Here is a 13,430-nt window from a genome sequence, read left to right as displayed (position 1 = left end):
CAACCATAACATATCTTTTTTTTTTATTACCACTACAAGATACAGCTCAAAATCATAGCCATATAATAAAACTTCGACACTCCAAAACCGTACATTATATTCCTCTAAGCCCAAGGTCTCATATATCACCATTCTCAAATCTGGCTTTCAACTCTCGCACACACACAACATTCATATGCTTATACTTCCAACACCTTCTTCGATCCCAATGCCCCCCATCCCATCAGACATAATTTTCAAAGCTTCCACCTTCTAGTATATCTTTAAATAACCACTTCTACACCAAACAAACTTCACCCAACACAAATACTCAACCATCAAAGTTTCCTTAATATCTTTAAATATAATCACTCTCACTCTTCTTCTCTCTTTCACTTCAATCAAATCAACTCTCTCCTGTCTCACCGTACTCACATCTCATATTCATCTTAATGTCTTTTTAATCAATTGTGTTAACATTTCATTCGGATTAACTTTGTCCTTTATTTTTTTCTTAGACCTAATAATAGTAATACTTATATAAGCTAAACTTTAATTAGCTCTACTTGTGTGATATAAGGCTTTGTGATTTAAAAATTATCAGGTCATTAATATTATTAGAAAGTACAAAAGCCAATATGTTGTGGAACAATGTTAGGTACATTATGGGTGCCAGTCTAAGCCCATAGCATCTTAATGTAACAGTTAGTCCTATTCAAATTCCTAATATGCACTTGCAAGAACTTTAAATAGATATTAGTCAAGGGCTTCTCAAGCGCCCAACAAGACCGAAAATTTTGTGTAGGATTTTCTTATACGGACTGGTCAGAGTTTCCAAAATTAGTAATGTTTGGACAAAACTTTGGATTTTACTTTTTGCCTGGACAAAACTTTGTCTATGATTACTAATTATGAAAACTCTGTCCAATCTGTATAAGGAAATCCTGCACAAACTTTTCAGTCTTGTTGGGCGCTTGAGAAGCCCCTTAATATGTTATTTTATTTCTTTACTTCTATTTTATTACCTTTTAAATGAATTGGTCTACTCTTCTGAGTCATTTGCTGATTAGAAAAAGCTAGGGTCAAGCATTAGACAATGCTTGTAAAAATTCTTTGACTTCTCTTTCTCCAAGAACAATTTATGTAAGGCAGTTATAGTTTTTTGCTGTTTTGTTTTAATAAAAATATTTCGAAATAAAAAATACAAAAAATAATACAAGAAAATTAACACACTTTAATGACATTTTAGAAATCAAGTACTTCAAAAGTATTTTGCGTAACATATAGTTTCAAAATTGTTTTGTGTAAGGTCTGGGTGATAGGTCTTGTGGAACGCCCAGTTGCAAGGTCTGGAGTCGTGAAGAGCACCTAAAGTTTAGGGTTTAGACCAATGTTGGAGAAGCATATTATTAATATGTAATAAGCTATGCTTATGTATCTAGTTTATTTCTCTGATTTGAAGTAACTTTTTAAGTAGCAATAGTAAGAGTTTGTTTGTTAAACTTTCAAAGAAAAATTACTTATAGTTACTTTATATAACATGTTAAATATATGTTTTATCAACAGCTTTGCATTCGAGAAAGAAACTCCTTGATATAGTTAATTTACGTAGAGAAATTCAGTATAAATTGTTTAATTAAATGTAAAATACTACTGCAGAGAACCATTTGTTATGTTTATATACAAAACTATGTCTGAAGATTAATTTTTATCTCAAATATTTGCTGTACATAAATAATATATGTAAGCAAGTTAAATATCACTGATATATTTCACATTGTATATATATATATTAATGTTATAAGTAAAGCAAAGTAAAATATAAAAGAAAACAATAGGTTCTATGAAAGTGCTGTTTGTATAATTACATTTACTTCTTTCGATTTAAAAGCATGCATTGATTTATGAGTAACTACCACTGAAGAATTGTAAAGTATACAAGTGTTTTATATATATATTTTGCGAGAAAGACACTTTCAAATTTATGAACAATTTCATACTTCTTTTTAAATTAAAAATGTATAACATTGTCTTTATAAATAAATAAAAAATAAAATAACTGATCTTTATTACAAACATTATAATTTTTCTTAAAGTATATACAGCTATAAAGACACTTGTAACATATCTATATTAGATGTTTATATTTTACTTATCCCTAATGATTTTATTGACTTTCTCAACCAGAGAATATATTTCTCAAATTGACATTTCCTATCAAATCCATGCCTGATAAAATGATAAATGTTCTGTCTTTTAATACTACTCAAATGGAGACTGAAAACATTACTTTCCCACTGCAGGAGTGAGTGTTGGATTTCAATTTTCGCTAATTCATACTCCGAAAATTCGATTTATTTAAAAGCCCGCCATGCCTCTTAGCCCACTCGTTTTTTATTGTCTCTAGCTCTTTAACGCACTTGTTTTGAGCAAAAACGAATTACTAGAACGCAAGATAATCAAAAAATTGATTGAATTACATAAAGTACAAAAGGTATAAATTTGGGTTAATTCAATCTGCGATTATAATTTATTTGGTTTTGGTTTTGTGGTACATTTTTTTAGCTTTCATAAAACAGAAGATGTGTGTTGTTATATTCGAGGTTATGGAAGGATAAGCATGCTAAAATCTGAAATTTTGATTAGAACATCTCCAGCAGTCCCTTTTTTTTGTCTTCCTTAAAAAAAAGTAGACTTTAATTTTTATTTAGAATAAACTAAATCAAACTGTTGGGCTAAGTAACATTTTTTTAGCTAAAGTGGTGGTATTTGGCTTTATACATATTAAAAGCTATCTCACTGCTGAAGATATTCAGAAAATCAGAGTCAAAGGCGAAATGTGTAACAATTTTTGTATGTAGAGCTTGCTACAACTTTAAGCAATGGAAATTTGTGAATATTTTACTAGGAAAAATGTAAAAAAGCTAGACATGTGACTTTTATCTTTTCCATAGCACTGTGGAAAATATAAATCAGTGATCACTGAATATTAAACGCCTGTACAGACCTAGACTTTAAGTTTATGACTGGTGTTTTTATATCCCTCATCTCTTTTGTGATCCTCATCTATATATTAGACTATCCTTACGGACAAGACGACGGGACAAGATTTCGAGGACAATATTTTCATCTCTGACGTCAGAGATGATTAGTGTAACAATCCCATTGTTTTTGGGGGGTCAAATCCGAGTATTTCGTAAAAGTTTCAAAAAATATTGATTATAAAAAAAGTTGACAATTGAGATAAAAATTAATAGAAAGATAAAAGTTGATATAAAAATAAATAGAGATAAAATATATAAAAAAAAACTACAAAAATAAAATATTCAATGTTAATATTATCAATGCCAATTCAAGTACAAAATATATACCTTAGTAATTAATACATGATTGAGTTGTCACTTAGGCCATATCTTTTGACTATGGCTTTGTGGAAAGGATTTATTTTTGGCCAAGTGAAGTTTCTGATAGGTTTACGTTTCGCAAAGAGAAAGTGGTTGATGTCCAAGATGATGATTATTGGTTCGACTTTTTCTGGTGTGGTAGTTAATGGAACGAAGAGACAGTCGCCTGTTTCTCTTGGAGTGTTTCAATATACAGCTACTGCTCTATTGAACGCATCTGCTACAAGTTGTGGATGGTCAATCGTTCCGAACCAATTTTGCTGTGGGAGGGGTGATCTTTTGTCTTTGAGACTGATTATGAGCGGGTTTGTGGATGCAGGCATGTTGCCATTCTCCATTCTTCCCTGGTAATATGTATGCTGATATTTTAAGTAGGCTTCTAGCATATTTTCTTTAACTTCAGGCCATTTCTCCTGGTCCTGATATATCTCCATTGCTATTGCTCGGTATCCACAGTTGCCATCTGCTTCGGGAGAAAAGACTTCGGTTATATGTTTAGGAGCAATAGTAAGATTTGTTAATATTGTGTGATCGATTGGCAAGCCAAGATTGGTGGTATTTTGCAAGGCTTTTTGCTCTTGAGTTGAGGATATTTGTTTTCTAGAAAATAGAGAAAAACTTGAGTGAAATAGATTTATGTAATGTATTATAAATGAATACTCACTTTTTTTGTTCTTTTGCTATTTTAATTTTTTTGTATCTTTTTCTTTTTCAGCTTCAATGCAGTGCTGTAATGCAATCATTTCACGCTTTGTATTTTTGGGTCGGCCTTTGATGTCTTCCACTATTGTTGGACCATTAAGATCCTCAAGTTTCTGCTTGGTCGTTTTTTCTAGTATGTTTTTTACTAAATTATGTATATCTATTTGTTCTTGTTTGCTGTGTGTACTGTGAAAGCCTTCATGAACAAGCTCAAGATCGTAATCAAATTGAGGCGATATAGTTGTTATTTTAGCAATGTTTGCTGGTACTGGTTCTGCGTTGTTAATTGTCAAGTGGTCTATATACAATTATATAGCATATGAGAAAATAATGTTATAACTGTTATATGTATTACCTTCTCCTTCTAGATAATCTTTTCTCCAGCGTCTTGGAATTAGGGAGATTGGAATTGTATTAAAAGTAGCGAGTGTATAATAGCATGGTAGGAGATAGTTGTAATGTAAGAGACATTTGCACTCTTTGGTCAATTTTTCAGGTATGATTGATTTTGATAGTTCTAGTTTGATTTTGTCCATTGCAAAGCGGCTAATTTTTTGACGAATGTCATTTAGTCTCACTCCGTTGACTTTGTCAAACACAACTTCTGTGCTCTCTCCGAGGCACTCTGTCATTAATCTGCATTTACGATCATCAACCTATTTAATATACAAATATATTATAGCAAATAATTATAATTAGAGAACTTATTCAACTAACACATAAAATAAAATAAGATAATGCAAACTTACCAGTTCCTGATACCACTTTTTCACTTTTAGTGTCACTGTCATCAATTTATCAGAAGAGGTACCAAGAGAATGCTTGAGGGAAGCATGTGCACTTTCTGCGCGGTTGGAGGTACGATTTCCAAAGTGAGGGTATTTATAAACGTACATGTTTACCCAGTTCTCCTTGTCTTTCATTTTTCTAGTAAATTATACAAAAATTACCAATTTTTTATAATTAATAAGCTATTTTTGTCAAGTTCAATGGCTCTATATGTACCTTTCAAGGAAATTACTGGCGGTTTTCCCCTGATTCTTGCAATTCTCCTTTGCAAACTCGAGGTACCCATCTGTCTCTTTCTTTACTTCTTCGGGCGTCTCGCACTTCAAAGCAATCTTGTCAAGAAACCCTGCCAAAGTCTCCAAAAGCTCTCTCTTCTCACTGCTCTCTTCTCCCTTCATCGTCGGTAGCAAGTCTTTTTTGAAATTATCTTTTATATGCTTATAGCATAAGACTTGCTTCGACTCAGGGAAAACACAGGTAATTGCATTTCGCAATGCTTTCTCGTTGTCAGTTATAAACACATTAGGAAGAAGAGGTGTGTATGTGTTTGTTTTTGTTTGTGTTGTTGTTGCTGTATTGTTGTTACTATTGCCGCTGTTATTGTCTTCGACATCTGGCCAAACTGCATCACGGAGACAACGAAGTACCCAGAGATAATTCTCAACCGTTTCATGCTCTACCCAAGCACCAGCAATAGGGAATGTCTTCAATGTTCCGCGAGATTTACTAGTTACATTACTGGTACCAACAATATTGACAAATGTCATTCTATGGCTATTTGTCTTATATGTAGCGTCGATGATTATCGTCTCAGGCATTCTTCGCGCTTCCTCAATTACATCCTTGCGAACAAAGAAAACCATGTTGATTCTTTTGTCATCTGTATTATCAACAGTATAGCGGATATAGAAGTCCAGGTCTTGTAAAGTGGTAATAAAACCGAACATCTCCTTTCCTTCATAATCTTTTCCAAAGTGCTGCTTGATGTTCTCAATGTCTTTACGTACGACATTGGTGTATCCACATATCTTCAAACTGTTGAAGATGGTTGATACATCATCGTTATTCTCCAGATGTCTTGTTACAAGGGCCATGGCCTCAGGCGAAAGTTTTCGGTGCATAGCATACGCCCTACGATCTTCCTCAATTGGATGGTTATGTTGTGCCTCGCACGAGTGCACAGCAACTCTTCCGTCTTTTTTCTTAGAGGCGTACACAAAGCATTGGCAGCCATGCTTTTGTGTATCCTTGGCACGTTTTCTTTCCCATCCAGGAAGGGGACTCTCTTTGCTGGCAGAGGTTTCTAAAGCAATCTTTGCAGCCTTACGAGTGTCTCTATATTCGCCCGCATGCTTACAGATCATCTTTATGCGAGTTTCTGATGAAAACATGGTGGAAAATGCAATATTATGCGTGGCACCATATGCCTTGACAGCTTCACGAACAGCTACAGTTGAAGAAAATTGTCTTCCAACAAGAAAGATAGAATTAAACTCGGTCAAAGCAGTATTGTACTTCTTGGAAGAAGTCTCACTGACAATGACAAGGTCATTGGTGTTGTTGGTGTTGTTGATGTTGCTCATGTTAAATGTCAAAAAAATTATGCGCTGATGTTGTAGTAAAAAAAGGGCAGTGATTTTATTGGCAATCCGAAGAACCATTTATCTAGTCGCTCCCCCCAAAAAAAATGGGATTGTTACACTAATCATCTCTGACGTCAGAGATGGATATCTTTTCCTCAAAATCTTGTCCCGTCGTCTTGTCCGTAAGGATAGCCTTGTTTTTTCTACAACTTTTCAGTGTACATGCAACTCCCGCCAAAACTAAATCATCATTCAAACCTCCGTGTTTCCAGTGACTTCACAAAACTACCAGAATCGACACTAAAAACCACAGAATCCTCCTTTTTTTCCTATTAACACCAACACAAAGCTATTAAAAATTACACAGAGAATGGAACTAGCCAAGTTATTTTTTTTTGTAATGTGTATTGGAGGTAATTTATTTAAAAATGAGGAAGCTAGACAAAAACTAAATCTTATTCAGCTTCGAATCTTTTAGTGTGTAATGTAGATTTAGCTCCTATATGCCTAGAGATAAATTTGAAATGAACACCCCATATAGCACGAAATGTATAATCGAAGATTGAATGGATATCTAGTATGGCATTGGCTACGCTGATTGAGCGTATGTATGATCTATTAGGTTAAATAAATGGCGAATAAGATGTCTAGTTCAGGGAATATTCCCTGGGTGGCGACGAGGACGACGAAGATAGCCCCGTGAGTAGCCATATACGTATGCATAGCTGACCTTCAACTGTTAATACGCTATTGATTTAGATACTAGCGCTTCAAAAGTGATTGTGGTAGCTATAATGATTGAATATTAGAGATTGAGTGGGATCAGTTTCGTGGCTCATGTTAGCATGGGGAGGATACTGTGAGGATATATCCAGAGGTTTGCGATATACAATACAGTGGATAATCTAGTGGCTGAATTAAACATACCCAAAACTAACAAATAAGCTAAAGTATGCCGAGTTGCTAATGTTGTTAATTGGGATAGATGATGAGCAGTAATAACGTTATGCTAATGTTATGTGATTCCTTGCAGCCACAGGATAAGTAGCGAATGTAAGTACGGTAAGGCCAAGCTGTAGTTAAAAGAGGCAGTAATTAAATGTTCAGAGAGTCTTGTTCACTTCTATTCTATGAGGAAACGTGGAGCCCTGATACTTGTCTTGACTGTGAGTACTAGACGAAAGCAAATTACATTATTTAAATTTTCAAATAGCACTGTATACGTTTAGTCTATAATGGAGGCAAAAACTTGATCCTTTAAATCAATTGGAAATACACTGCTGAAATGAAAACATTAATAAAAGAAAAAATTTAAAAAATACTTGTATATCTTTAAACAATGACGGGGAGCACAAATTTGTTACTTGATCCTTGATATCAAATACATAAAAAAGGTATAGATGTCGGTGAATTTCTCAAAAGCCTTTTATACCTTTAACCAGCTTAAATTATATGGCTTCAACTACACATACACTTCTTATATAAAGCAAGTAGTACTGAGTGGTCAAAAATTGTTGTATACCTAGAATCCATACCTAAAACTAAAGTTTTAATGTTTAGCATTAAATATGACTGTAAGGTCCTATAGAAACAGCATAAAGTAGTTATTGAAACAAATACATATGCAGATATATGATACTCGAGCCCGAAATCTTGATCGTTGGGCTTGTCTGTTTAAAATAATATACAAAAATAATTTGTAGTAATATATTCAAATAAACTGGTATACCTGTGACCCTTGATAGAGATTGAGTTTTTTAGCGTTAGATTGTGCTATCGAAATAGTAAATAAAGACAAATATAGCTGTGGCCCACAATAGAGAGTAGAATACTGATACCTGGTATCGGCTGTAAAAAAAATTAGTAAATACAATTTTCAGTGAGAAAATTTTAAAAACTCCTCCTATGTCTTTAATCCTTAATAAAGAATAGAACCATGATAATTGACCTAAACTACGAAGAGAAGAAAAAAATAAGCAAATACAAGCATCATTCAAAGAAAAATGGGCAACTAAACAATGTATACCTGTAACATATGAATAAGAGTTAAACAATGGTCTTTGACACCAACTGTGAAATTATAAGTATTTATAACCATCAGTGAATAGATTCACAAAGAGACTTGTATACCTACGGCCCATGATGTAGAGCAGAGCCATAAATTTTGGACTTGGCGATTAAAAGACTAGACAAATAAAAGCGACAAGTATTAACTGCTTAAAGAGTCATGTATACATATAGCCCAAAATGGGGAGCGGAATATTGATCGTTCGCCCTGGTGGTAAATAGACTAAAAAAAGAAAGCCAACAATAAGTATATGTTCAAAAAGAAATATATACCTGTGATCATGAATAAATACTCAAAACTTGATCGTTGGCTTAAAATATATAAAAAAAAAGCTAGACAAAATAATAGTTGATAGCTAAATACTAAACGAGACATGTGTATCTCATACCCTGGATGTATGGTGAAACCTTAATCGTTGGTTTTGACTATGTCAAGATAACTAAAAACAACAACCAGTAAGTAGATGCTCAATATATATATACTGGAGAACTTGGACGGGCAACAGAGGCTTTATAGTTTGGCTTTGACTGTGTAAACACTAGAATAATCTAATTGATAGTAAGAAAATATTTAAAGAGTTTTGTATACCTGAGGATTTTTATGGAGAGTGAAACCTTGATCGCTGGTCTTTGCCATAAAAAGTATGGGAATATACAGCTTAAAGTAACTAAAGGCTCAAAGAGACTTGTATGTCTATGACTGTAGGAAAATGTCGGAATATTAATCGTTGGTCTTTACTATGAAAACACTAGAAAAATACACCTAATAGTAAGTAAATTCTCGGAAATATATATATACCTATGGTTGGAGATGTAGGTCAAAACCGTGACTGTTGACATGAGCTGTGAAGATTCTGGACATATAAAACAGGCTGTAAGTAAATGGTGTAATAAAGATGTATGCCTGTAGCCCTGGATAGAAATCGGACGCCTAATCGTTGGTATGAACTGTGAAATTACTAGAAAAATTAAAACTGATAGTAAGAACATATTCCAATAAAAAAAACCTTGTATGTCTATAAGCCTTGATGGAGACTAGAGCCGTGAGGGCTAGCATAGAATGTAAAAAAGAAAAAGAAAAAAAAGATTAAATAGATAGAATCAGTAGTAAAGTAATATTTAAATACACTTATATATCTAAAACGTTGAATTAATAGCAGGATCTTGATCGTTGACCAGGACTCTAAAAACGCTTGATAAATGTCATTGGCTGTAAAAAAGTAATCTAAGAATCTTATATACCTTTACCCAATAATGTTGAGTGGAAACTTGATAATGACCAAAGACTTGATCAATGGACTTGAATGTGCAAACGCCAGAGAAATTCAGTCGATATTAAAAAAAATCAAAGATACATGGATATCTTCAACCCTTCCCGGAAAGCTGAAGCTTGATCGTTGGACTCGGATTTAAAATACTAATCAAATGTAATCGATAATAAATAAATGTTCAAAATAAACGGTGATACCTGTGGCTCATGGTTGAGAGTAGGAAATTTATCCCTTGACCTATATATTAAAAGCAATAGGCAATAGCAGCCGGCAGTCCTAAAAGGGCAATTATACTTGAATGTCTGTGAACCTGGGTGGAGACTAAACTCTTGAACCTTGGTGTGGACTATGGTATGACTAGATAAATATGATGGATGATAGAAAGATATTCAAAGGAGGGTGTACGCCTGTTACCTCGACGAATAGCAGAAACTTGATCATCAGCGTTGACTGTAAAATTGTTAGACAATTTCAACAAGCAATGATTAACTATTAAAAAAAAAGCATATATACCTTTTACCCTAGATGAGCAGCGGAATCTCAATTAGTAGCCTTGACTATGAAAAGACTAGACAAATATAGCAGACACCAAGCAAATGCTCAAAGAGGTATATATACCAGTAACCCTGCATGAACTATGGAATCTTGGGTGTTGGCCTCAATTGTGAAAAGACTACCGAACTAAAGCTGGTAATAGGTAAATACCCAAAGATACTGGTATACCTAACATCCAAGAAGGAGAGTGGCATCTTGATTGTTGGCCTTTTCTGTGAGTAGACTAAAGAAACACAATTGGCAGTAAGTAAATACTAAAAAGTGGCAGTATATCAGTGATTTTTGACGGGGATTTGAACCTTGACTGTTGAATTGAACTGTAAAAAGACTGCTTCAAACAGCTATCAATATGTTAATGGGTAAAGAAAGCCACTTGTATCCCTGTAAATCTATGCGGAAATCGGGCTCTTGATCTTTGGTCTCGACTGTATAAAGTCTGAATAAAGCATCTAGTAGTAAGTAAATGCTTAAAAAGGCATGTATACCTTAACCCTATTTTTTGAAGTGCGACCTTGATTCTCGGCATGGACTGTCAAAGATTAAAAAGATTCAACCAGTGAAGAATAAATGCTAAAATGTGCGTGTGTACCCAGAACCTTGAATGGATAGAAAGAACATGATCATTTCGCCTTGACTATGTAAACGCTAGGAAAATCTAATTTTTAGTAAATTGCTTAAAGATTCTTGTATACCTGCGACCTTTGATGTAGAGCTGAGCATTGAACGCTTGCTACGGAGAAGAAAGGGTTAGAACAAAACAACTGATAGTACCTAAAAAGTCAAAGAGACTTTTATACCTGTGAGCCCAAAAGAATATCAAAGCTTTGATCGTTGGCTTCGGCTGTAAAAACATTATGCAAATATATAGTAAGTAGATTTTTTGGCAGATTTGTATACCTGTCCCCCCCGGATAGACAACTCATATTAATTGTGGGCCTTTCCTGTAAAAAGACTAGAAAATATAATAGCTAGTAAGTAAAGGTTCACATAGTCATGTATACCTTTAATCCTTAATGGAGATTAAAAACCCGATTGCTGGCTTAAACTATAAAAAAGCTAGACAGAATAATAAGTGATACGTGAGTACTAAATGAGACCTGTATACCTCAGGCACGAGGTAGATAGTAAAACTTTGGTAATTCAGTTTGAATAAATAAAAATTACTCGAAACAACAAGCAGTAAGTAAACGATCAGGTATGTACATATACTTGTTACCCTAGAGGACAGTAAACCTGGATCGATTGGCCTTGGCTGTGTAAAATTAAAAAATAATAATTAATTAATTAATAAATAGTAAAATAATACTTAAAAATATTTTTTAAACCTATGGCCTTAGATGGAGAGTAGATGCTTATTATTTAGCATAGACATTAATGAAATTAGAAAAATCAAACAAGCGTTATGCAAAGGCTAAAAGAGAATTGTATACCTGTAACCGTGGATGAAGAAGAAATCCTTGTTCTTCGACCTGGGCGGTGAAAACACTAGACAAAAAAAAACAAGCGATAAGTAGAAACCCAAAGAAAAGTGTATACCTGTCATACTGGATGGAGATCGAATCCTTGATGGTTGCCCTTGACAGTAAAAACAATAGACGGATAAAAAAAGCCAATAATCAACGGCCCAACGAAAAATATATATCTGCAAGTCTGGATGAATATCAAGTCCTAGTTCTTCGGCCTAAACCGTATAGGCACTAGACATATAAAACTAAAAGTTAGTAAAGACGCAAACATATTTGTATACCTGTCACTCTGGATAGGGCTCGGATTCGGAATCATTGGCATAGACAGTAAAGGCACTTGACAAAAAAAAAGACACATTAAATAAAAGCACTTGTCAGATTTGTATACCTGTAAAACTTGATGGAAACCGAATCCTTGAGTGTTGAATTTGACTGTAAAGTCACGAGAAAAAATACAGTTTGCAGCAAGTCAAAAATCAAAGAGATGCGTAACACTATATCCCAATATGAAGACCGGGTTCTTGCTCGTTACCCTTGACTGCAAGGACACTAGAGAAACAAAAACAATTATAAGTAACGGCCCAATAACATTTTTATATCTGTAATTCTAGGCGGATATCAGATGATTGGTCGTTGGCCTTGACTTTAAGGACAGTAGAAAATTAAAACCGACAGTAAGTAAAATCCCAAAGAGAAGTGTATACCTGTAACACTGGACGGATATAGGATCCATGATGGCTGGCTTGGACTATGAAGCCAGTAGAGAAATAAAGCCAACAGTAACTAAAGGCCGAACTAGATGTATATACCTGTCGCACTGGAAGGAAAACAAAATTTTCATTGTGTAGCCGGATCGTAAACACACTAGGCCAATACAAAAGAAACCATGTAAAGACAGAGAGAAAAGTGTGTACCCGTAACCTTGATTTGAAATCAGATCTTTGATATTTGAACTTTAAGGAAAAAAAAACACTAGAAATATATAAATGACAGTAAGTAAAAGCTCAAGAAGACTTGTTTACCTGTAGCCCAAATTTGAGTTTTGATCCTTGCTGTTTGGCCTGGAGAGTAAAAACAATAGTCATATATACTTCTAGGTTAGTAATGGCCAAGAACGACTTGTATACCTTCCATAATGGATGTATATTTGATCATCGTTCTTTGCCATCAAAAGAAAGTATAAATAAAGAGTATAGTTTGTTTTAAGTAAAGGTTTAAAGGAAACTTGGTTAGCTATAACAATTCATGAAAATCGGATCCTGATAATTGCCGTGGATGAGTAGACACTAGAAATATATAAAATCCAATGAGTAATTGCTCATCGAGTTTTTGTATACCTATAGCCACGGACTGAATCCGGATCCGTGAAGCATGATCTTGGTGGATTCAACACTAGAAATAAATAAAGCCGAGTGTGATTGCTCATCGATTTTTGTTATACCTATAACCATAAAACGGGAGATCGGCACCTTGACGCTCGACTTGGATGGCTGGAGACTAGAACTAGATTAAAATAATGAGTATATGCCCATAATGCTTTTTATACCTATAACCATGGCGGGGAGATCGGAATCTTGATTCTTGATCTGGATAGCTGGAGACTGGAGATATATT

The 13,430-nt window shown here is 34.2% G+C and overlaps 6 protein-coding genes across 6 annotated transcripts in view; 2 read left to right on the top strand and 4 right to left on the bottom strand.

Annotated features, from left to right (window-relative positions):
- Nucleotides 1–2,204: 2,204 nt before the first annotated feature.
- PHYBLDRAFT_175406 (hypothetical protein) lies at nucleotides 2,205–3,198 on the top strand (the record flags this gene model as incomplete). Its single annotated transcript, XM_018437481.1, has 4 exons — nucleotides 2,205–2,284; nucleotides 2,410–2,473; nucleotides 2,734–2,894; nucleotides 3,057–3,198. The coding sequence occupies 4 exons, from the start codon at nucleotides 2,205–2,207 to the stop codon at nucleotides 3,196–3,198; spliced, it is 447 nt and encodes a 148-aa protein (XP_018284389.1).
- A 167-nt stretch (nucleotides 3,199–3,365) lies between these two features.
- Nucleotides 3,366–3,970, top strand: PHYBLDRAFT_175405 (hypothetical protein; the record flags this gene model as incomplete). Its single annotated transcript, XM_018437480.1, has 3 exons — nucleotides 3,366–3,730; nucleotides 3,787–3,890; nucleotides 3,927–3,970. 3 exons carry the CDS (start codon nucleotides 3,366–3,368, stop codon nucleotides 3,968–3,970), a joined length of 513 nt encoding a protein of 170 aa, XP_018284388.1.
- A 93-nt stretch (nucleotides 3,971–4,063) lies between these two features.
- PHYBLDRAFT_175404 (hypothetical protein) lies at nucleotides 4,064–5,008 on the bottom strand (the record flags this gene model as incomplete). The annotated part of the gene is made up of 3 exons (XM_018437479.1): nucleotides 4,064–4,383; nucleotides 4,441–4,741; nucleotides 4,835–5,008. The coding sequence occupies 3 exons, from the start codon at nucleotides 5,006–5,008 to the stop codon at nucleotides 4,064–4,066; spliced, it is 795 nt and encodes a 264-aa protein (XP_018284387.1).
- A 3,506-nt stretch (nucleotides 5,009–8,514) lies between these two features.
- Nucleotides 8,515–9,815, bottom strand: PHYBLDRAFT_160660 (hypothetical protein). The gene is made up of 5 exons (XM_018434224.1): nucleotides 9,767–9,815; nucleotides 9,324–9,574; nucleotides 9,114–9,224; nucleotides 8,914–8,964; nucleotides 8,515–8,747 (listed from the first exon to the last, which is right to left on the bottom strand). Exons 2-4 carry the CDS (start codon nucleotides 9,512–9,514, stop codon nucleotides 8,934–8,936), a joined length of 333 nt encoding a protein of 110 aa, XP_018284386.1. The 5' UTR covers nucleotides 9,515–9,574; nucleotides 9,767–9,815; the 3' UTR covers nucleotides 8,515–8,747; nucleotides 8,914–8,933.
- A 1,227-nt stretch (nucleotides 9,816–11,042) lies between these two features.
- Nucleotides 11,043–11,273, bottom strand: PHYBLDRAFT_160659 (hypothetical protein; the record flags this gene model as incomplete). The annotated part of the gene is made up of 2 exons (XM_018434223.1): nucleotides 11,043–11,080; nucleotides 11,148–11,273. Coding segments are annotated over 2 exons (164 nt in total), but the record flags the coding sequence as incomplete, so codon positions are not given.
- Nucleotides 11,274–11,353: 80 nt separating this feature from the next.
- PHYBLDRAFT_71067 (hypothetical protein) overlaps nucleotides 11,354–13,430 on the bottom strand; it is a gene marked incomplete at both ends in the record, with an annotated part of 4,371 nt that continues 2,294 nt past the window's right edge. The window contains 2 exons of the mRNA XM_018442404.1: nucleotides 11,354–11,395; nucleotides 11,567–11,602. Of these exons, the coding sequence (XP_018284384.1) occupies nucleotides 11,354–11,395; nucleotides 11,567–11,602 (78 nt within the window). The remainder of the gene's footprint in view (nucleotides 11,396–11,566; nucleotides 11,603–13,430) is intronic.

The sequence above is a fragment of the Phycomyces blakesleeanus genome (assembly GCF_001638985.1).
Source record: "Phycomyces blakesleeanus NRRL 1555(-) unplaced genomic scaffold PHYBLscaffold_37, whole genome shotgun sequence".
Lineage (NCBI taxonomy): Eukaryota > Fungi > Mucoromycota > Mucoromycetes > Mucorales > Phycomycetaceae > Phycomyces > Phycomyces blakesleeanus.
The sequence above is the reverse complement of the archived record's forward strand: the minus strand, read 5'-3'. Positions and strand labels throughout refer to the sequence as shown.